The 22,842-nt window shown below is 36.6% G+C and overlaps 5 protein-coding genes across 5 annotated transcripts; 3 read left to right on the top strand and 2 right to left on the bottom strand.

Moving 5' to 3' along the window:
• Positions 1-348: 348 nt before the first annotated feature.
• Positions 349-1,526, top strand: LOC108816160 (glutathione S-transferase U11). The gene is made up of 2 exons (XM_018588731.2): positions 349-783; positions 904-1,526. Exons 1-2 carry the CDS (start codon positions 445-447, stop codon positions 1,267-1,269), a joined length of 705 nt encoding a protein of 234 aa, XP_018444233.1. The 5' UTR covers positions 349-444; the 3' UTR covers positions 1,270-1,526.
• A 1,689-nt stretch (positions 1,527-3,215) lies between these two features.
• On the top strand, positions 3,216-4,749 carry LOC108814954 (glutathione S-transferase U12-like). The gene is made up of 2 exons (XM_018587610.2): positions 3,216-3,741; positions 4,223-4,749. Exons 1-2 carry the CDS (start codon positions 3,331-3,333, stop codon positions 4,577-4,579), a joined length of 768 nt encoding a protein of 255 aa, XP_018443112.1. The 5' UTR covers positions 3,216-3,330; the 3' UTR covers positions 4,580-4,749.
• Positions 4,750-6,353: 1,604 nt separating this feature from the next.
• LOC108815368 (uncharacterized) lies at positions 6,354-7,496 on the bottom strand. Its single transcript, XM_018587997.2, has 2 exons — positions 6,994-7,496; positions 6,354-6,602 (listed from the first exon to the last, which is right to left on the bottom strand). Exons 1-2 carry the CDS (start codon positions 7,483-7,485, stop codon positions 6,354-6,356), a joined length of 741 nt encoding a protein of 246 aa, XP_018443499.1. The 5' UTR covers positions 7,486-7,496.
• Positions 7,497-9,118: 1,622 nt separating this feature from the next.
• On the bottom strand, positions 9,119-11,477 carry LOC108818320 (LEAF RUST 10 DISEASE-RESISTANCE LOCUS RECEPTOR-LIKE PROTEIN KINASE-like 1.5). Its single transcript, XM_018591258.2, has one exon. It carries the CDS (start codon positions 11,234-11,236, stop codon positions 9,356-9,358), a length of 1,881 nt encoding a protein of 626 aa, XP_018446760.2. The 5' UTR covers positions 11,237-11,477; the 3' UTR covers positions 9,119-9,355.
• An 8,533-nt stretch (positions 11,478-20,010) lies between these two features.
• On the top strand, positions 20,011-21,353 carry LOC108817437 (uncharacterized). The gene is made up of 2 exons (XM_018590117.2): positions 20,011-20,672; positions 20,848-21,353. The coding sequence occupies exons 1-2, from the start codon at positions 20,067-20,069 to the stop codon at positions 21,127-21,129; spliced, it is 888 nt and encodes a 295-aa protein (XP_018445619.1). The 5' UTR covers positions 20,011-20,066; the 3' UTR covers positions 21,130-21,353.
• The last annotated feature ends 1,489 nt before the right edge of the window (positions 21,354-22,842 follow it).

Genomic DNA, 22,842 nt, shown 5'->3' with positions numbered 1-22,842 from the left:
GTACCACTGTTTAGCAACGGTACATATTAGGCAACTATACATAAATTTCCAACAAATTAGCAAGAAAAATGAAATTGAAATACAATTGCAACTAGTGTAGGTACCACTGTTTAGCAACGGTACATATTAGGCAACTAAATTGGACTCACCAAATTTCCTGACTCTCTTGTCACTTTGTATTTCCTACCGACCCAATAATACATTTTAAATTTCAAATTAGGAATATCAAAACACATGTACATACCGAAGCTTTATTTGACCGACATGAGTGCCGAAATCTAAGAGAAGAAAATACAAATGAGCTCGTCCCTATATATAGACGCAAACGCAAAGTCGAAATCTCATCAAACAACAGCTGTTAAATTCCTATCCCACAAAAAAGCAGCTGCGAGTTTAATCAATATATATTCTCTCGTACTTTCAGAAACCAAAAGCTAAAGCGTTATGGGCTCCATGAATGGTTCAAAAAATGATGAGTACGTAAGGCTGTTAGGAGCATGGCCTAGCCCTTTCGTGCTGAGGACTCGGATCGCACTTAACCTAAAGCGTGTATCGTACGAGTATCTCGAAGAAGAAGATACTTTGGATTCCGAGAGCGTATTAAACTATAACCCCGTTCATAAACAGATCCCTATCCTCATCCATGGCAATAAACCAATCCGTGAATCTCTCAACATCGTCATGTACGTTGATGAAACTTGGCTCTCAGGTCCTCCCATACTTCCCTCTGATCCCTTTGATCGTGCCGTAGCTCGATTTTGGGACGTCTACATCGACGAACACGTAAGTCATGTTTCATGTTTGTCTTAGCCCTCATCGATCTCTAGGAAAAAAATAAAACCAAATACACACACTTTGATTGTTAGCTTGTATAATCATTCTATCTTTCTTGAACTTTTATAGTGTTTTACATCAATCAATGGAGTGGCAGTAGCAAAAGACGAGGATGAAAGAAAGGCGGCGATAGCAAAGCTCGAGCAATGTATGGCTCTATTGGAAGAAACGTTTCAAGAATGCAGCAAAGGAAGAGGCTTCTTTGGAGGAGAAAACATCGGATTCATAGATATCGGTTTTGGATCAATGTTGGGTCCTCTCAAGGTTCTAGAGAAATTTACCGGGGTCAAGTTCATACATCCAGAGAACACACCAGGTCTTTTCAATTGGGCAGATAGATTCTACGCCCATGAAGCAGTCAAACCTGTCCTGCCTGATATTGAAAAACTGGTCGAGTTCGCTAGGCTTAAGTTCAATACTTCAATCTTTAAATGAAGACAAAAAAAATGAAAACCAAAGGTCATAAAACTATTATTTTAAAATAAAATATAGACGACGAGCAAATTACCATATGTATCGAATAATCGAGATCGAGGAATAAGATGTTAGACTCGATTAATTAAAAGGCATAGTCAACAAGTTCTTTTGTCGATTTGTTTTTTTTTGCTGAACTTTTGTATGATGTATAAATGAGGAAACGTAAATTTATTTTATATATCTAAAGCTAAATATCACGTGATATTTTCCATTGAGCAAGGAAGCTTCGCCACATTTTATCAAATTGGAAATACCTCGTAAATACACATAGCAAGTGGTAACTGATGAAGACAATGGTAGACCACCACATTAACATTATTGGTATTATGGGCAAATTAGTGAACGTGCTGGTTATATCGACTTTCTCTCAGTATATACGAGTTCCTTAGAATAGACCGGCACAGAATTGTAGAGAATTACAATGAGAAATTATTCTCTCTTACAACTGCATTCTCTCTTACAACTGCATTATCTGTAATAGTATTAGTGCACTTCATAAAAATTGTTCATAATTAGAGTTCTTAAATTTGGAGCAGATGCAAACGTTTTCTTATACATGTGATCAAGACCGGTCCATTGAAGTACTTATATGCTAATATAGTCGCAGTTTTTTTAACCAGCAGAAAAGGGAAGGATCTGGCAATTAGGTATTAAGAGTTCACTCAAACGCTCATTGCCATACCATAGAAATGAAACATGGATCTCCAAGTTCCAAATATGCCATTAATTAACCATTTACTACAATTTATCAACTCGAAGACTAAGATAAATTTAATCATATATGGATTTCTTTTTCAAAAACAGCGACTATATATATATATACCTACAAAAAAATGGCGATTTGAAGGTCCATATATATTATTTTGCACACAAAAAAGAAGGTCCATATTATTAATGTTACTGGTGGCGAATCGATTTTTTATGAGTCTAATTTACTGTTCAATACTGGTATTAAACAACGGTACAACAATAATGCTCATTCTGCCGTGACTTGAAGTATAAACTTAGTTCATCAGAACTGCTGTGTAACATAATTAGGTGTTAAGTTTAGTAACGTAGCGGGCACGTGAGACATATAAAATGCAGAGACCATTGTCTTTTAACGATGTAACAAAACAAGAATAAAGAAATAGATACGGAACAAAGAGAACAAGCAGTAAAACTGGCCAAAATGTAAAGAATATATAAAACAGTTAATTTTAAAAATTTAAAGTCAATTTCAACATTTTTAACAAATACATGATTTTTAGTTCTAAAAACAAATAAGCAGATTCATTAGGTAAGATAGTGATCAGAACATATATATCATAAGGATTTGTGTTATAGTAATTGTTTTATTCCGATTTGGTTCAAGACCATCCCAAATCTTAATAATAGATCAAACTGTTTTTATGTTAAAAAATGATCTTAACTGTAAAATAAATTAAAACACTATTTAAGTCAATCATATTTCCTTAATATGTAGTTCGATAGTTATTATATTTAGTTGAATAAATTAAGATAATTATATGTGGTATAGGTGAGTAATCATCATGGTTGCAAAAAAAAATTCTAGATCAAGAATAGATTTTTTTTGAATAAATCGAGATAGAAAATTGGTTTACTATTATACTGGAAACAACAGATCTTGTTCTCTCAGAACCTGAAACAAATAATTATTTGAAAATAATACCATTACATAAATAATTGAATTATGGTGGAGAAAATCCACCTACCATCTTTGAAATATTTGGATAAAAAAGATTTTGATAAGTCAACAGTCAATCGTGACAAACTTTCGTAGTTCAGTGCCAGTCAAACTGAGACACCTTAAATTCCAACGAAATATCTTTAATTATTCTTTACTTTTTTTATAAAGTTGAAACATAAAAAAAATTAGAAAAAAATATACATAGCCGTCAAAATGCCAGCAAAACAAGAAGAAGCTCAAGAAATAGAAAACATAATAATCGAGTTGTTCCTTTATAAATACACACTCAAAACTCGATCGATTTAACATTCAAAACGATATTTCGTCAGATGTTAAAAAACAAGAAAACAAACAAATCTATTCCTCAAGACACAACTCAAATCAAGAAAAAACAAAAAACCGAGATGGCTCAGAATGGCTCTAACAGTACTGTGAAGCTGCTTGGGACATGGTCAAGCCCATTCGCCTTGAGGGGTCGAATTGCTCTACACCTCAAGTCCGTAGAGTATGAGTACATAGAAGAAGCCGATGTGATGAAATCCAAGAGCGATCTTCTTCTTAAATCCAACCCAATCCACAAGAAAGTCCCTGTCCTCATCCATGGTGACGAGTCAATCTGCGAGTCACTTAACATCGTTCAGTACGTTGACGAAGCCTGGCCATCCAAGCCTTCCATCCTCCCTTCCAGCCCAAAAGATCGCGCCGCTGCTCGTTTCTGGGCTCACTTCGTCGACGGAAAGGTGACAAACAAGTTTCATATAAACTTTAACTAATACCTATGTTTGAACAACCAAGTTCCATATCAAATTGTTTATAAAATATGATATGGACAAACATGTATATTAGCTCATTCTATCAAAAACATGAGAACGAACTTTTATCGCAAGACATGTTGAAGAAAATGGATGATCTCATTTCTATTTTAAATCATTAAAATAAAATTAAAAGCAATATAAAACAGATTAAATAAACAGATTATTCTAATTTATAATTATAAATTTATTTACATATGTTTGTACTTTTCTAATTATTCAAAAATTATTCTCACGTTTAGAAAGTATATGTCAAAATGTGGTGTTTTATTATAACTGTTTTTTTTAATGAATCTCGGCTGATCCGACCCCAAAAGGTACGCACTTAATATACATAGTGGACCTAGTACAATAGTTTTATTATAATTATGGTAGAATATGTGTATTGAATGTTATGAACATGGTACAGTGCTTTGAGTCGATAGATGCGGTGGTTAGAGCGAAAGACGATGCAGGGAGGATGGCGGCGGCCGGAAATCTGATGGAGAGTCTCGCAGTGTTGGAAGAGGCGTTTCAGAAGAGCAGCAAAGGTGGAGGTTTCTTTGGAGGGGAAAGCATTGGGTACATTGATATCGTATGTGGGGTTATAGTTGGTCCACTTTCTGTCATCGAGGCTTTCTCAGGTGTGAAGTTTTTGAGTCCAGATGCAACACCGGGCTTGGTTCAGTGGGCCGAGAGATTCAGAGCCCATGAAGCTGTGAAACCTTACATGCCTACCGTGAAAGAGTTCGTCGAGTTTGCTAAACAGAAGTTCAATGTTCAGTGAAATGACTTTTTAAAAAAGAAAAATCTTTAACGTGTATTTTCGCAATGGAGACAAATATGTGTATCTTATTTATGTTTGCCAAAAATATTGATGTTTGTAAGCGTTAGTATTTGCGAGAATGTAATAATAATTTGTTATGCCCGAATATAATAAACATTATCTTTGTGCTGCTTGCAAGTTACAATCCTGTCTTTATTTGAACGGTTAATGAATTTTCTTATGTTTGTTATGTTGATTTTTGTTGATAGATTGATGGTGTATTATAAAAGAAAATAACAATTTAATTAATAACTAATACAAAAGAGATTTTGTAAAGAGATTTTGTTGAGATATGGTCTAACTTTGGTTCATGTTGTTATTTCCTATGTATTATACAAAGTTGAACTAGTGTGAATTGATTCATTTTTATAAGGGTAATCTATTTTATTTTCTTGGGAATATGTTTCAAACCATCTAAAGAATGTGATATTAGTTTTTATTTTATATTCATATGATCATACCAATTTTCTCAATAACTAATAGTCGTTTTTTAATGAATGTTTTAAAATACCACTATCTTTTATTTTTATTTTTATTTTTATGAGATAAAAATATTCTTTAAGATATTGTTTATCAATTTCAAAATTTTTTGAAATAACTTGTATAGATTTAAAATCGGATGGTGTTAGAGAAGTGGGAAAACTAGATTGTACTTCAGCTTTTGGAATAGGTTGGCAATAGGTGCTTGAAAATTAATTGAAGTTTTTTTCTGGATTCCTAATTAAATTTTGTTCTACACTTTCTTCTGATTCAATTCAGTACTAGCTATACCAGTTCTGTAATCAGAGAAGGAAGATATTGGGTAGAGAGAACTAAATTTTAATGAGTTTAATGATATTTTATAAATAATATGCATATCCTTAGAAAATAGATCATATCAAATAAAATATTTAACTAACCATAATATTTGAAAATATAAAATAACAATTAAAATATAACAAAATTAATAAAATAAATTAATAGTTCAAATCTAATATTAATATGAAAAACATATTTAAACTTTATTCCTAGATTTTATCACTCTAAATCTTTATTATTTTAAAAATATATATATATAAATTAGTTAAAAGTTATATTTTGAAATACAAATTCACAAACGTAAATGTTTCAATTAATAAAGTCTTCTAAACAAGTGATCAAGAAATATAATTTAAATAAAGTGAGAAGTAGACAAAAATTATATCTTGACTTGAAAATTAAACATATATATAAATTAGTTAAAAGTTATATTTTGAAATACAAATTCACAAACGTAAATGCTTCAATTAATAAAGTCTTCTAAACAAGTGATCAAGAAATATAATTTAAATAAAGTGAGAAGTAGACAAAAATTATATCTTGACTTGAAAATTAAAGTTTGTGACTCTTGTGGTTTATCTATTATAGACAAAATAATGACGAGAGACAATATTTTATTAATCTTTAATAAATCATAATTTTACTTTAAAATAAGATAAGTTAATTGTTTTATTATCAAAATTTTAGTTTCTATATGAACCAGGATCTGCCGGTTCATTTGATCGCAGGTTATTTTTTGACTGGTTCAACTTTACTTAGGTTTTCGTTGTTTAAAAACACTGTTTCACTCTTCTTCTTTGTAATTTCATTCTGCTGCAAATGACATATACCAATTCTGCTGCAAAACAAAATTGAAGGAACATAGATAAGTCAGCTACTCGGTACAGAACAATATGAAGAGATAAAATTGTAAAAATGTGCAAGGACAGAAATTAACTCAAAAGAGGCTAAAGATCTTGATTTGCCGGTGTACTTGCATAAAGACATTATCCATCAGCAGAGAATAAACAGAGTCGAACCCGAATGAAACTCCAAGAAGCACCAAGTGGAAGAGGATGGCAAGCCTGCTCCGGTTATTATGGGCGTCGACCAAGGGCACAAATGCTTCATGACTAGTCACACATCGCCAAAAAACTCTAGAGAAAAGATGGACACCCGAATCTTTTGCTAGGTTCGTCCGAAACGGCTGGCAAAGATCAGAGAGACACAACAAGTAGGAGCAATAAAGACGTGTAGATATTCACTTGGTTTTCAATTGTTCATTAAATTGCTTGGGCTTCTGCTTGTTTTTTTTATTCGTATAACCAAAATATCGTATAAACCAATTGACTTTTGGTGTACTATGTTAATCGACAGTGTACTTAACTGTATGAGTCACAAAACATCATTGTTCTTGTATCCGCTGGTTGTATAAGGGTAAGACCGTAAGAGTAGTAGAGTACTAAGGACAATTCCATACATGATATAATATCAAATTACTAGTATTATTTTAGATAAATACTGTACACAGATAATTTGGAGCATATAGACTTTTATATCTCCGAACAAGTAACATAGGATCATTTGCACACACTCACACACATACACGTCACACTGTAGTTTATGGGGGGTCCCCATAACAAAACTTTCCTGGCTTCGCCCCTGAATGCACCGGCGGCATAGTTAGCTATAAAAAGAAGACCCCTGATGGTGATGTTGACCAGATTAACTGAGGCACTGAGTGTGCCGTCCGGTGGAATGATTTCGCACGTGCCAGTCGGAAGATTTGCTTTGATACTGCATTCACTTGGATTGATCAAAAGCGTCTCTACTGTGTTGAGCACAATGACGAATACACCGTACGGATTTGTCACTGCTTGAGCGATGGTTGAGTTTGCGCCGCCACATACTAAGTAGACTGTGGCATTGGAGACTGGTGGTGCACTTGGGTTTCCGTTAAGGCTACAACGCAGGGTACCACGAATGTAGACTTCATCGATTGGGATGCCAAAAAGTGTTAAGGTGTGGGATAAGTAAAAGAGAGAAGCAATAAGAAGTATGGGGAGGAGAAAAACATTTGGTTTTGTCATTTTATTTTGTATTCTTCATTTTTGTCTAGAGAATGCTTTAAAGATGGTGCGTGGCATAAAGGAGGGACCGATGCTTGAGTATTTATCAGATATTGGTTTTGACTGTCGGATGATTTATGGATCTGTCAATATCAAATATAAAAAGTCTGTTGATATTTGGGTTAAGAAGCCAAGAGTTGGGATACACCGTACACGGTATTGTTAGCAATTAATCTTATAGTAACTTCTCATTTTAGCTCTGCCTTTTTGTTATGTTTACTCCATATAGCCACATGCAAATCCTAGGAAGAGTAGAAATTAATGTATTACATTTGTGTTTTTACTTGGATTAGCAGAGCTAGAAAACAAAATACCAGTGTTATAAAATAAAATTATTATAGATGGTATAATAATTAAAAATAAATATTGTAAATGATATAATAAGATAAAATAAAATCTTTCAGGAAATGAAATCAAATACATAGTAACATAGAAATACAATCAAAAGTAACCAAACGTGTTTAATATGACTAAAGCAGTTATAGTTGTTAATTTAAATGTGTTCTAGTGAAATAAGAAAAGATGGTGTAGTGTACGTGCGGAGGTCTCCAAGTGTTAGAAACTAGACGATGGCAATGCCTTGATACATACACGCGAGTACGTACATGAAAAACGTGTTAAAATTTATTTTCACTAAATTTCAATTATTCATTGTGTTTTGTATCAGCTGGTTGTATAGGGTAAGTGTACTAAAGCATATTCAACTTCTCTTGAGGAAGCCATAATATGTTGGGATCAGAATCGTATGTGTTGGAGAGTCCAACTATCCAATGAAACTAGCATGAATTCCATATAAATTTATATCGAGTGAAAACAAAACACAAATCAACACATTCTGCAAACACATCTAAGAAAATTATTGCTTCTAGCCTTTGATTCAACAATAAGGTTTCCGACCGCCAACATTATCGCCTTTTCAGCGACGCATATGAGATGGCAGGTTGGATGGATGATGAATATGGTGATGTCTTCTTTGGTTGCCCTTTCTTCAACAAAATAGATCATTGTTTAGAACTCCAATCGAGGAAAGATGGACGTGACAACATCGTATCATTGTATAGTAAATCAAAGCCGAGTATTTGACTAGTCTACCAATTAATATCCCTTCAAATCGCCTATTATTTCGAGCTAGATTGTAAACTTGTAAGTGCATATAAGAAAATGGTCTTGCTTTCGTCTGGTTGAAGGTAGAAGAGACATGCATGAGTACATCCCCTACTATAGGCCGTGGTCAAGTTGATAGACGATTTAGTAATACCACCCAAGTGATGAAAGTGTATCCTTGAACTTTGTGAATACTTCACTCCAATCATGCTTGTTAGCTGGGTTTGAAGATGTTCTGAAAACAGGTCGGAAGTGGTCTGGAGAATACCTCTAAGAGATGATGCCCACTCCATAAGCTTTCCTATGAGTTGTCAGATCCGTAACTTCTTCGTAATTTGATGCTAATTGTAGCACTAAAACAATTCTAGAATCGGGTGCTAGTTGGCACACTTGCTGCGAGTTACGAACCATGTTGATTTCATTGATATACACACGATTTGATATCCTTTATAATTTGGATTCCCAATATTGATATCTTACGCTTACAGGAAACAACAAAATCATTTTTTTCCGGATCTCTATTCCCACACTTACAAAATCTATAAACATAATACAAACTACGAGTTATGTGTACTAGGATTACGTCACCACACAACACCCATGTGAGCCTCTCACATCCTTCTAGTCCGGTAAGAAGGTTTGCTTTTCAGCCCTGACACACGTGGGGACAAGTCAAACTCTTTTTCACTTCATCATCACATTACATCACCGCAATCTAATCCAACAGTCAACATCTCGCCACGTCATCTTCAGCCAAACGTGTACGGCTCTTAATCCTCCTGAGCTCTCCAACAATCTCCTTCGCGTCCGGACGATCATCCTTATCCACCGCAACACACCGAAACGCCAGCTCAGCAACCGCCGCAACACCACCTTCATCTTCCTCCTCACCACCCGCAAGCAACGGATCAACCACCTGATCGAGAAGACCCATCTGTAGCTTAGAAACAAACAGCTCAGCCAAAGCCATGTCTCGCTTCTCACGACGCTGGTCAACCGCTTTCATCCCCGAAACCAACTCCATCAAAACGACGCCGTAGCTATAAACATCACTCTTCTCAGTTAACCGGAAAGACCGGTGATAATCCGGATCAAGATAACCGGGCGTACCTTGCGGGCCCGTGCAAACGTAATCAGACGAAGAACCCGAGCTAACCGTCGTCTCCGAGTACACCAAGAGCCTAGAGAGACCGAAGTCCCCTACTTTAATCCTCATGTCTCTCTCCACGAAGATGTTCGAGGAAGTGATATCTCTATGAACAACCGGCGGCGTGATAGACAAGTGTAGATACTCCATAGCCAAAGCCGTCTGCAGAGCGATGTCTAACCGTACGCGCCACGTCATCTTCGACCTCCTCCCGTGGAGATGATCCGCTAGGGTTCCGTTGGCGACGTAGTCGTGAACGAGGAGGAGGCCTCTCGGGTCGGAGCAGTACCCGTGGAGCCTGACGAGGTTGGGGTGGTCGATGGAGGAGAGGATGAGGATCTCGTTGCAGAAGGACTTCATGGAGAAGGCCTTGCAGTGCTCGGTGTCGCCGTGGTGGTGGTGGAGGAACTTCACGGCGAGGAGGTTGCCGTCGGGGAGCTGGGCTAGGTAGACGGAGCCGAAGCCTCCGTCGCCGATCTTGCGCTTGGGGTCGAACTTGTTGGTGGCGGTTTGAAGCTCCTCGAAGGTGAAGACGGGAGGGAGGAGGGCGGCGGAGCGGTGGCGGCGGAGGAAGAGAGCGGCGGGGTCTTCTTCGTTGACTGAGGAGAGGAAGCTCGCTTTTCTTGATCGGAAGATGGCTACCGCGACGGAGATGGCGAGGAGGAGGCAGGTTAGAGCGAAGATGAGGCATAGCACTGCCACGTGGTTGTTGACTGTTGTTTTTGTTGTTGTTGACTCTCTTTGAGAGGAGTAACAGATGAAGTCTTGATTCGGGTGGGTTGTGTTGAACCCGCAGAGTCCGTTTTTGACTCGACAGTCTTTGCATTTAGGGAAGTATGGGTCTTGGGATGAGTCCCATTCGACTTCGAATCCGAATCTGGTGAGGAAGTCTTGGAGGAAGCTCAGGAGGTCTCCTTGGCAGCCTTGCTCGGATAAGGAGCCGTGGGTTGATTCGCATCCGTGGAGGATCCGACCCGGGTTCTTTAGGAGTTTGCAGTCGTGAGGACAGCGACTACAGTTCGGGAGAGTTAGAGGAGAGCAGGGACGGAGGAGGGAGAGACGGGAGCAGGAAGAGTCGGAGACTCTGAAAGGAGAACCGGTTAGGTCGATGAACCGGTTTGGGGAGGAGGAGGAGAACCGGAGAGAGGAGCAGTTGTTTTGGTTAGAGTCTAGGTGCGGAGAGAGCGTGAGAGAGGAGGAGAGGGAGGAGTAATGGAGGATGGAGAAGGTGAGGTTTTTGATTGAGATGGTGGAGCGTGGAGATGAGCATTGGATCTGGAAATTTGGGTGGCCGCATCCGGGAGAGGTGGAGAATGGGAACGGTGGAGAGGCATTAAAGGGAGGGCAATGAAAGGAAGTAGAAGAAGAAGAAGAGCATGAAGACGAGCAAGTTTTAACAATGGTGAGAACAAAGATGAGTAGAGAAAAGAACCGTCGGGAAGAAGACGGTGAGTGAGACATAGTGAAAGAGATCTGAATCTGGTGATGACTGGAGTTTTAGAAGTGGACAGTAGTTGTGAGGAAGTAAGGAGAAGAAGAGGCACGTGAAGATTTAGGAACTCGGAAACTGAAGAGTTTCTCTCTTAACTTTTAGTTTCATTTCCTTTTAATATAAATGAACATCTTAGCAATTTTGTATTTTTTTAATTACGTTTTCGTTTCTTTCTATGCAAGAAGTGGAATTCAAAATGCATCCATATACGTCAAAAGCTTTCTTTAAATAAAATTCCACATGAAGAAAAAACGATTTCGAAATATTTTACAAATTCCTTTAATTTTTCTTCAAATTAAGCCAAATGCACATTTTAGAAAGTAAATGAATGAGAGAAGAACAAATGGGACGGACTATGAGAGCACAAAAAGCGAAAAGAAAAAGAAAAAGGGTCAAAAGGGGACGACATACATTGTGGACAAATTGAAATTTAGTTCAAAGTATAGGGGAAGACTTTTTATTTATTTATTTTTACAATAATGAAGTAGAAGTTGTATATGTACTTTGAATTATTGCTGGAACTTCTGAGCTTATCCAATGAAAATTTATGTTAGATTTTTCAATATTTAACATACAAATATTAACTAGGTTGAAGATCCGCGTCTTGCGCGGAATGAGCATTATATATAAATTATTTTTACATATTACATGTTATTTTACATATTATAAATAATAAATATTTATTAAATAATTAAAAATTCAGTAACTATTATGTATATAATTAAATTGGTGCGAATACCTAAATAAATTTTATTAATCCAAACAAAAACTATTTCTATTTTATATGGTAAATATTAAATTTCAATGATATTTATATTTTTAATATTGATATCTATTAACTAATGTTTTTTGATCATTTGTATCTTTTTATAAGAAAAGTTTCAATTACTGATAACAAAATTTTAATTGTGGGATGTTTAATAAATTTAATAATTTATATTTAAAAAAATATTCAATGCAAAAATTTATAATTTAATATTAAGTTGTCAATATTTGATCAAATCTTGAATCAAAAAAGATTGTTCAAAACTCCGAAATCAAATATTTATGTATTTGTATGGTACATATTATTAATTATATATATATATATATATATATATATATATATATATTAATCTTAATATTTGTTAAATAAGACTCCCTATTTATATGATTTTGTAATCATTTGTATCTTTTCGTAACAAAATTTTAATCCATGGTCACAAAAATTTCAATGTGAGATTTTTAACAGTTTTAGTTATTTATAGTAAGTTTAAAAAATTCAAAATATAACACATATGAAAAATCTAGCTTTTTATTATTAATTTATTTTGATAAGTTAATTTTTTTTAAAATGGATAAAGGATACTCTATTCTAATTTTTATCAATTTTTATTATTCAAAATCATTAATTGTCATATATATACTTTAGTTACATTGCGAAATTCCGTAATTTTATTTAAGAAAATAATGAAGAGCATTAATAATTAATTTATCGTTAGTTTAATAAAAATTTATTATATATTCAAATGGACCAATATATTTTCTAAAGATTTTAAAAAGTATTGTGATGACACATGGCTACACCAAATGTTGTAATGATTCTTTTTTAATATATAGGGGATATTATTCAAGGTAACCGGTATTTTGAAACCTGTCACTTTTTGGTGAAAAAATATTAAACCTGTCACTTTACACCAATTCTTGTATAAAAATAAATTATTTGGATAACTTCGATGTGAAATTTTTGAAATATTTATGCATCATAGTTAATTTTTTTATTATTATTTTGAGAGACTCTATATCAAAGACTCTCATTAATCATGCATTTAAAAAACACTCATACTTCTAATTATGTATGCATATATATGGTATACAAAGACTTAACGACATTAGATAGAAGACAGTGTTAGCTTTTCTGTTTTTAAATTCGAGAAATAAGATGTGGAAAAAGACTTAACAGATCATAGTTGGTCTTTTAGATTAGCTTAAATGTGTTGTTCAAAAAAAAAATTTAGCTTAAATGTAGGTTTGACCAAAAAAAAGATTAGCTTAAATGTTAACTGAAGTCATATTATAATTTGATAGAGTACATTTGTCAAATCTGTTTCGCAAAATCCACAGATATACATAATATATCCGTTGTCTTTATCCGGCGGGTCGGGTCCTGATACATAAATGAAAACAGTGGCTACTTTGTTCACATCTTAATTTTGTCCTCCAAACAATAAAGGATCGCAGCAAAAATCTAAGGCGCGATGATACAGCCGTTGATTTGGAGCCTTACATTCATGACATGATTCATATCAAAGGGGAATTATTGCGATGGGATCAAATAAAGCTGACCTTTTTGGGGTCTCTTTCTTTAATAATGTTTTGTCTGATTATATTTCTCCAACTCAATCATGAACCATTTGAAACTATTTAGGAAAAAAGAAAACCTTTGAAACTTCAAAATCGTGTCGTTAGGAGAAATCGTACTATTGGGCCTGTACCTAGACCTATGGCCATGCTTATCGATTATAGGTTTTATTGGATCCATTGGACTACTTGAGTTCGTTAAGCTCAAAAAACACTTGAAAAGCTGCAATATAGTGGCCCGAGCCAAGTGCCATTTTCCAAGTTTGGTAGCTCCTTTTTGGCTTAAAGATGTGTGTTTGAGAGTGAGAGAGTTATTATAGCCTCTGTTGTGTCATATGTGTTTTTAGACTTTGATCTTTGTCTTTAATATTTTCTTTATTGGTTGCCACTTCTTTGTTTGTGAAGTTGGCTTTAGTTGGTAATGTTTTGATCGGGATGGTCTTCATTTGTGAGTAGATATTTTTCTTTAAGAAAACAGGGGCTGCTTGAGATATTAGATTTTCTTTTTCTCTTCCTCTAAAAGATTATTATTACTTAATCAAGACAATATACATGAGATCTTAGATAAGTACATTTATTTTTTTTAATTCAAAATATATTTTGCGAAACAAAGTTGCAAATCTTGTTCTGATATGTTTCCTGGGTTTCTTAGAAGAATCTCATATAGATTCCTATTCCGTCATTGTTGGATCCAGATAATGTACTTCCCTTCACAATCTCTGTGATCAACTGAACTCAAAGTAGATTAGCTATCAAGTACTTGCGGGATTAGTACACGCTGATCCAATCATTGTTATAATGAGTAGGTGTAGATTCTGGTTCACTAATTTTAAGTTGGTTATGAATTTGCATAGCATGTTAATTTTGATTCTTGATCACCGGACCAAAACGAAGATCATATTTAAATTCAAACCAAAACCAAAACAGATGACTTAAAGCGGATTTGGCACGAATCTAGTTTGTCCAGTCCATGACAACGACCGTATACGTAAATAATAAGAGTAACGTATCACAGACACGAGAAAAATGTAAATAACTTGTTGTCGCTTATGATCACTTTGTCATCCCTTATATGAGTTACACCTTAAAGAGAGTCCCACACTCGTCAACCTCAATCTTTGTTGGAGTTAGCTTGAAGACTTAATCAAGAAGTTATATGATTCCTAGTTGGATTATGATCTATATGGATAATGATCATAATATATGTTTTAGTGTTTATCAACTAGGAATAGGTTTTGTTATGTTGACTATATAAGCAAAGCTATGACGTGAGTTATGTTGTGTGTGAGAGTTGTGAGTTTGAGAGCAAAAGAGCTTTTTGTGTTTGAAGTTGATTACACAAGCTTTGTTTGATTGTTTTGATTGAATAAGAGAAGGACTTCTTATTACTTTGTGATTCTATATTTGGTATCAGAGCCATACACAAAGTTGTTAAGAAGACTTCATCTAAACGATCATGAGTGACGTAAAAGATATAATCGTGAAGGATAAGGATAAAGATGCAGGCCCTGGAGCAGTCAAATTCCCGATGTTAACATCTTCGAACTATACGGTCTGGGCGATGAGGATGAAGATTGCACTCAAGGTCTGTGAAGTATGGGAAACGATAGATGGTGAGTCCAAAGATGTGAAGAAGAATAATATGGCCATTGCCTTCTTATTCCAATCCATACCCGAAGCTTTGATCCTACAAGTGGGTGATATTGACACAGCAAAAGGGGTGTGGGATGCAATAAGGTCAAGGCATGTGGGTGCGGAGCGAGTCAAAGAAGCCAGGCTTCAGACACTTTCATCTGAATTTGACAAACTCAAGATGAAAGATGATGAATCAATTGATGTTTTTGCTGGGAAACTTGCTGAGATTTCTTCAAAATCTGCTTCATTAGGAGAGACCATTGAAGAACCCAAGCTAGTAAAAAAGTTCTTAAAGAGCTTGCCAAGGAAAAAGTACATCCATATGGTTGCTTCCCTTGAGCAAGTTCTTGACCTTAAAACAACTAGCTTTGAAGATATAGTCGGTAGACTAAAAGCGTATGAAGAGAGGATTACGGAAGAAACAGAGGAGACATCTGATGATCAAGGAAAATTGATGTATGGAGATACAAGTCAAGATGGTTATGGTGGAAGCTACAATAGTGGAAACCGAACTCGTGGCAGAGGAGGTCGCTCTAATTGGAGAGGAAGAGGACGAGGCCGTATTGGGTCAGCGTTTCACAGCCAAAGAGATGCATTCAAACAGAGGCAAAGTGGAGATGTATCTCACATAACATACTTCAGCTGTGATAAACAAGGCCACTATGCGTCCGACTGTCCGGAGAAGAAGTTGAAACTTCAGGAGATCGTGGAGAATAAGGATGATGACACTCATAATGCTGATGAACTAATGGTACATGAGATAGTATATCTCAATGAAAAGAAAGTAAACCCTGCCATATTTGAGACTAACAATGACATGGAACAAGTTTGGTATCTTGACAATGGCGCCTCAAATCACATGTGTGGAGATCGATTGTTCTTCTGCAATCTTGATGAGACAGTGACGGGTAAAGTACGATTTGGTGACGACTCTAGAGTTGACATTAAAGGTAAAGGGTCTATACGGTTCATATTTGAAGGAGGAGAGAAGAAGACACTGAACAATGTTTACTACATCCCGAAACTGAGAAGCAATATCATTAGCTTGGGTCAAGCTACCGAAGCTGGTTGTGAGGTTCTCATGAAGGAGAACACGTTGACACTGCTAGACAGACACGGAGACCTCATACTAAGGACTACACGAACATCGAGTAGACTCTACAAGGTAGTACTAAGTGTTGATCAGACACGCTGTTTGAAGATAGATACTATGACAGAGTCTGATATGTGGCACGCACGTCTTGGTCATGTCAACACTAATACATTGAAGCTGATGGCAAAGAAGGAACTCGTCACTGGCTTACCTGACACGGTGATCATGAAACAAACATGTGTGTCATGTCTGTTAGGAAAGCAAGCCAGGAAGTCGTTCCCACAAGCAACGATTTTTCGGGCCAGTAAACCGCTTGAGTTAATTCATGGAGACTTGTGTGGTCCGATCACACCTCCTACACCGGCTCAGAAGAGATACGTGCTAGTGTTTATAGACGACCACACACGGTATATGTGGAGCATATTGTTGAGAGAGAAGAGTGAAGCTTTTGAAAAGTTTCAAATATTCAAGAAGCTTGTCGAACAAGAAATACAAAGCAAGATCAAAATGTTCCGATCAGACAGAGGTGGTGAGTTTACATCTCAAGAATTTGATGTTTTTTGCAGAGAGAACGGAATAAAGCGACAGTTAACAGCACCCTACTCACCCCAACAGAATGGGGTGGTTGAGCGACGAAACCGGACTCTAATGGAGATGACTAGGAGTGTTCTTAAACACATGAATGTGCCTAATTATCTATGGGGCGAGGCTGTGAGACACTCCACGTATCTGATCAATCGCTTGGCAACAAGATCACTAGAGGTTACAACGCCATATGAGATGCTACGATCGAGAAAGCCAAACATAAGTCACCTAAAGGTGTTCGGGTGTGTTTGTTTTGCAAGAACAGAGACGCCGGGAAGGAAAAAGCTTGATGACAGAACAAAGATGTTGGTCCACTTGGGAACTGAACCAGGAACAAAAGCATATAGGCTTCTTGATCCTACTACCAGACGGATCACAGTCAGTCGCGATGTGCATTTTACCGAAGGAAGAGAATGGAACTGGAAACAGAGTGATAAGACAGAGTATTCAAACTCTGGAGAGTTTATTGTAGAACTACATGATCTTGGAAGTGGAGATAAGTCCGGTGAGAGTATACATGAAGAAGAAGCAGGGAATGATATTAGCAATGAAGATGATGAAACAGAGGAATACAGTGTTGACGAGGAAGACGATCCTCAGCCACTACGACGTTCACAACGAGTTGGTAGGAAGCCCTCTAACCTTGATGACTACATCCTACTAGCAGAAATTGAGAGTGAGCGACTACTAATGGTAGTAAACGAGGAACCATGGGATTATGATGAGGCTAAGAAGTTAAAAGTCTGGGTTGATGCGTGTAAAGACGAGATATGCTCGATTGAAAAGAATAAGACATGGGATCTTGTTGACTTACCTGCAGGTGCTAAGGCAATTGGCCTTAAGTGGGTCTTTAAAATCAAGCGTAACGCCGATGGTAGCATCAATAAGTTTAAAGCGAGGTTGGTAGCGAAAGGATATGTTCAGAGGCATGGAGTTGATTATGATGAAGTATTCGCACCTGTGGCTCGCATTGAGACAATACGTTTGATTATTGGTTTGGCAGCATCTGAAGGTTGGGAGATTCACCATCTAGATGTTAAGACGGCGTTTCTCCATGGAGACCTAAAGGAAGAAGTGTATGTGAGTCAGCCACAAGGCTTTGTTGTCAAAGGACAAGAGAGCAAAGTTTATAAGCTCAAGAAGGCTCTCTACGGACTACGCCAAGCCCCGAGAGCCTGGAATGTGAAGCTTAATCACATATTGCGTGGACTGAGTTTTCTTAGGTGCTCAAAAGAGCCATCGTTGTACAGAAAGGAAGTAGGCAATGATCTACTTGTCGTAGTCGTGTATGTGGACGACTTACTCGTTGCTGGGTCTTCACTAAGGTTGATCGAAGTGTTTAAGAGAGAGATGGCTACCAAATTTGAGATGAGCGATCTTGGGAAACTGACATACTATTTGGGTATAGAAGTTGTTCAAGGTGATGATGGCATTACTCTAACGCAGGATCGATATGCAAGAAAAATACTTGAGGAAAGCGGCATGGCTCAGTGTAATCCGACACAAGTGCCTATGGAGATGAACTCAAAGTTTTCTAAAGCACAAGACGAAAGGAGTATAGACGAGAAGGAGTATCGTCGTAGTATTGGTTGTCTACGCTATCTACTCCATACTCGTCCTGATCTTTCGTTTTCTGTTGGCGTACTTAGCAGATATATGCAGGAACCGAAGGAGTCCCATGGTGCAGCCTTGAAACAGATCATGCGTTATTTGCGAGGAACATGTACTCACGGACTTCGTTTTGTTCGTGATAAGAATGCAGAGTTAACAGGTTACAGCGATAGTTCACATAACGTGGACATTGATGATGGAAAGAGTACAACTGGACATGTATTCTACTTTGGAGATAGTCCTGTAACTTGGTGTTCTACTAAGCAGGAGATAGTGGCTTTGTCAAGTTGTGAAGCAGAGTTTATGGCTGCTACTGAAGCAGCGAAACAAGCCATTTGGCTTCAAGAGCTACTAAGTGAAGTCGTGAACAGAGAGTGCAGGCGAGTGGTTATTAAGGTTGATAACAAGTCGGCAATACAACTTGCAAGGAATCCCGTGTTTCATGGCAGAAGCAAACATATTCATCGGAGGTTTCATTTTATACGTGAGTGCGTTGAGAATGAGCAAGTTGAGGTTGAGCATGTACCGGGGAACGAGCAAAGAGCAGACATTTTAACTAAACCGCTTGGAAGGATCAAGTTCATTGAGATGAGAGGTTTGATTGGAGTTGAAGAAGTGAGTAGGTTCAAGCTTAAGGGGGAGAATGTTGGAGTTAGCTTGAAGACTTAATCAAGAAGTTATATGATTCCTAGTTGGATTATGATCTATATGGATAATGATCATAATATATGTTTTAGTGTTTATCAACTAGGAATAGGTTTTGTTATGTTGACTATATAAGCAAAGCTATGACGTGAGTTATGTTGTGTGTGAGAGTTGTGAGTTTGAGAGCAAAAGAGCTTTTTGTGTTTGAAGTTGATTACACAAGCTTTGTTTGATTGTTTTGATTGAATAAGAGAAGGACTTCTTATTACTTTGTGATTCTATAATCTTGGTGTTTCTTACGGGCGATAATTATTACATTGTTTTCTCCCTCATATATCCATGGACACCACCCATATGTATCATTTATACATTTTTGATTATTTTTGTTGCCTATATTCGAATTTAAAATAAGCAGTCTTGACACATTATAAAATTAGCAGTCTTGTAACAAAATATATTCAATTTTCATAACAGAAACAAAACAGATTCATTTTCATCATAGGATTCTTTTAATAAATACTCTGTTCCCTTTTTTGACAAAATAATACTCTGTTCCCTTCGTTTACAAGCTGTAACGGGGGAAGCATATGTGAAAGGATAATAACGAGTTATAGAAATATATAAAAATGCTGACGTGGAAATCACAGATATAGTGAAACACATCAATGAAGCACGACCTTTCTATGCCTAGTGGCTAAAATCGTTTCATCACATGACTATTCATTATTCAATTAATTCAAAATTAACGATTGAAAAAGGTCCCACGTCACCGCGTGCCGCTTTGGACTTGGTCTCAATAATAAATACACACCAAACATTACATTTATTTACATCACAATTCGCTTGTGAATCAAATCTTAGTAATAACATAGCTAGCTAGTATCAAGAAAATGGATTTTTTCCACAAAGCTAAATCCGTTAGGATGCGTAACGTCCATGAGAAGTATCTAACGGCGGACGAGGACGAAGAGACGGTGACTCAAGACAGGAATGGTTCCGACAAGAGAGCTCGATGGACCGTCGAACCAGTTCGTGGTTCCTTTGAAGTGATCCGTTTAAGGAGTTGTTACGGTAACTACCTCACCGCTTCGAACGAGCGGTTCTTGCTCGGTGCCACGGGACTTAAAGTGGTCCTGTCGAAACCTAGTCGGCTTAACGCGTCCGTCGAGTGGGAGCCGGTGAGAGAAGGATCTAAAATGAAGCTCAAGACTAGGCATGGTAACTTTCTACGAGCCAATGGTGGACTTCCTCCGTGGCGTAACTCAGTCACTCATGACTCTCCTCATACTTCGGACTCGTTCTTGTGGGATGTTGATATCGTTGAGATCTTGGTTGAAACGGCTACTCCAGCTCCAGCAGTGGCTACAACTCCTCCGCTACATAGGAGGCCGTCGAGCCCCCCACCACATAGGAGGCCATCGAGTCCTTCTCCGCCACATAGGATCCCGTCAAAACCTCCGGTGTCTAGGAGTTCTTCAGAAACATCCGAGGAAAATGTTGGTATTCTTTAAAAGCTGATTTATTACGATGATACAATTTTTTTTTCTTGTAATAAAAAAACTGGTATTAGGCTGATTTTTTTCAAAAAAATTCTGATGTTGAATTATTATTTTACCTATGTGGATTTTCAAGATTGTCGTCTTAACATATTCTTGATTTGTTATTGACTAGTTGACTGAGTCGCCGCCGAAATCTGAAGGAAGGATCATATATTACCACATCGCAGACGAAGAGGGTCACGTGGAGGATGAGTCGGCCGTTGGATACGCTTTAACTTTCAAAGGAAACAGCGTGGAGAAGTTGACGCAGGCGCTGAAGGAAGAGACTAGCATGGATGATGTTGTCGTGTGTACACGCAATCCTTTAAACGGCAAGCTGTTTCCTCTTCGTTTGCAGCCTCCGCCAAATAGCGGAACAATGCATGTCGTTCTCGTACCCTCAAATACTTTTTAAATGGCGTGCTATGTGTGTTCTGCAATATTGGTCGAAGTGTTGAGAAATATGGTGTTGACCAAAATGTAAACGATTGGTCCCCCGTTCCATTAGATACGAGTATGCAGATAGGTCATTACTGTGGGTGCTAATCTTTCATTTTTTTTGTTATTTTGTAAACGAATCACTTAAGTTTAGCCATTTTATATGTGAACATCCGCGATAATAAAATGATGTTATTATAAGACTTCTTATCAATCATCAAAGACTAAAGTGCTCAAGCATAATTGCGCGCGTCTTCACCAACTCTTCAACTAATTTGTTCCCTTTTCCTTTTTGATATTACTAAATTGTTCTTCTACTAACTTGTTAACACATTCACCACCAAAGCAAAAATAACAATCTCCATTTCAAAATAAAAAAATCTCCATTTCCGATGAGAAGATAGATTTTAACAAGACCCATATATATATATATATACTCATTGATACCGGAACCGTCACACGAACGTCACCATTATAGAAAAATTGGATTAATAATACGATGTTGCAACTACGTTTGTAGAATAGTTCGGTCGATTCCGGTATAATGTAGAATCTGCATGGCATTCAGTTACAAAAAATAAAATAAAATCTGCATTGCACCACAGGGCGTGTAGATACCTAAATAAATGTAGGGAGGGGGAAATTCATATAACAATGTACCGTCCATCGTCTCTCAAGTGAGAATGTATTTCCTATGAATATGATGTAAGATGTCAGTTAAGAACATAATTAGGTGATGCCATCTAAGAACAAGATTAGGTGATGCCATTTAAGAACACAAGTAAGTGATAGAAACAATATCCTATAGTTTAGTTATAGACTCACAGGTGATATACAAACTGTCTAGAGAATTTTATAGCAGGAAGTTTGGGACAACGATATAAGAGAGATGATGAGAAGTTATGACTCGACAACTGACACAATGTGAATACTATCGACATGTATTTTAGAAATCACTCCTCAATGGAAACAAATCCTGGAGGCTAAATAAGGATTGGTTTGGCGCAAGTCTCTGAGCAATTCTTACCTTTCTCCAAAAGGTTATCCACTACAACAGAAGTTGGAACCAATTTCCAAATGGTTAATCAATCGAGTCTGAAGAAATAGCATTCTCCAAATCCAGACACTTGATACTCTTCAAAGTACATTCCAAGCTTCTAGCTTTAGCCTCAAGGCAAGAAAGAACATGATGAAGAGCTCAGTGAGTATTCTGTTTTTATAATTTATGTCGTATTTTGGATAAATAAGAGCGCTTTATACGAGTTAGAGACACATATTTGATATACTAATTTTTAGCAGTAAATAGCGGTTCTGATTATATCTCCGAAAAGTTTTGTTTGATCCTTTCCAGAAAAGAAATAGTTTTGTTCTGTTAAAACAAAAATAATATAGAACACTTTGGTTCATGAAAATTCCGTCTTTTTGCTCAAATAAAATAGTTTTGTTTGATCCTTTCCAGAAAAGAAATACTAGTTTTGTTCCATATTGGCTACACCAAAAAAGCTTGGGTCGATCCAAAGACACCAGGGTACCAAATAAAATAAAATAATAAATAATCGTGCATATATATAAATTAGTTAAGGTTATTTTTGTTGTAAAGTAATTAGTTAAGGTTGTTTGGGATATCAAGAAAGAATAAACCATATATATTTTTAATACTAATTTTTTATTCTGTAAACAATACAAATTA

Source organism: Raphanus sativus, chromosome 7, assembly GCF_000801105.2.
Source record: "Raphanus sativus cultivar WK10039 chromosome 7, ASM80110v3, whole genome shotgun sequence".
Taxonomy (NCBI): domain Eukaryota; kingdom Viridiplantae; phylum Streptophyta; class Magnoliopsida; order Brassicales; family Brassicaceae; genus Raphanus; species Raphanus sativus.
The sequence above is the reverse complement of the archived record's forward strand: the minus strand, read 5'-3'. Positions and strand labels throughout refer to the sequence as shown.

What these genes read in the sequence shown, in the direction of transcription:
- LOC108816160 (XM_018588731.2), top strand. Translation starts at nt 445, where the DNA reads ATGGGCTCCATGAATGGTTCAAAAAATGATGAGTACGTAAGGCTGTTA. An exon ending in ACGTCTACATCGACGAACAC is followed by an intron (nt 784 to 903) that starts GTAAGTCATGTT and finishes GAACTTTTATAG; the next exon opens with TGTTTTACATCAATCAATGG.
- LOC108818320 (XM_018591258.2), bottom strand. Translation starts at nt 11,236, where the DNA reads ATGTCTCACTCACCGTCTTCTTCCCGACGGTTCTTTTCTCTACTCATC.
- LOC108814954 (XM_018587610.2), top strand. Translation starts at nt 3,331, where the DNA reads ATGTTAAAAAACAAGAAAACAAACAAATCTATTCCTCAAGACACAACT. An exon ending in CTCACTTCGTCGACGGAAAG is followed by an intron (nt 3,742 to 4,222) that starts GTGACAAACAAG and finishes AACATGGTACAG; the next exon opens with TGCTTTGAGTCGATAGATGC.
- LOC108817437 (XM_018590117.2), top strand. Translation starts at nt 20,067, where the DNA reads ATGGATTTTTTCCACAAAGCTAAATCCGTTAGGATGCGTAACGTCCAT. An exon ending in CAGAAACATCCGAGGAAAAT is followed by an intron (nt 20,673 to 20,847) that starts GTTGGTATTCTT and finishes GTTATTGACTAG; the next exon opens with TTGACTGAGTCGCCGCCGAA.
- LOC108815368 (XM_018587997.2), bottom strand. Translation starts at nt 7,485, where the DNA reads ATGACAAAACCAAATGTTTTTCTCCTCCCCATACTTCTTATTGCTTCT. An exon ending in ACAGTGTGACGTGTATGTGT is followed by an intron (nt 6,603 to 6,993) that starts GTGAGTGTGTGC and finishes GATCTTTGCCAG; the next exon opens with CCGTTTCGGACGAACCTAGC.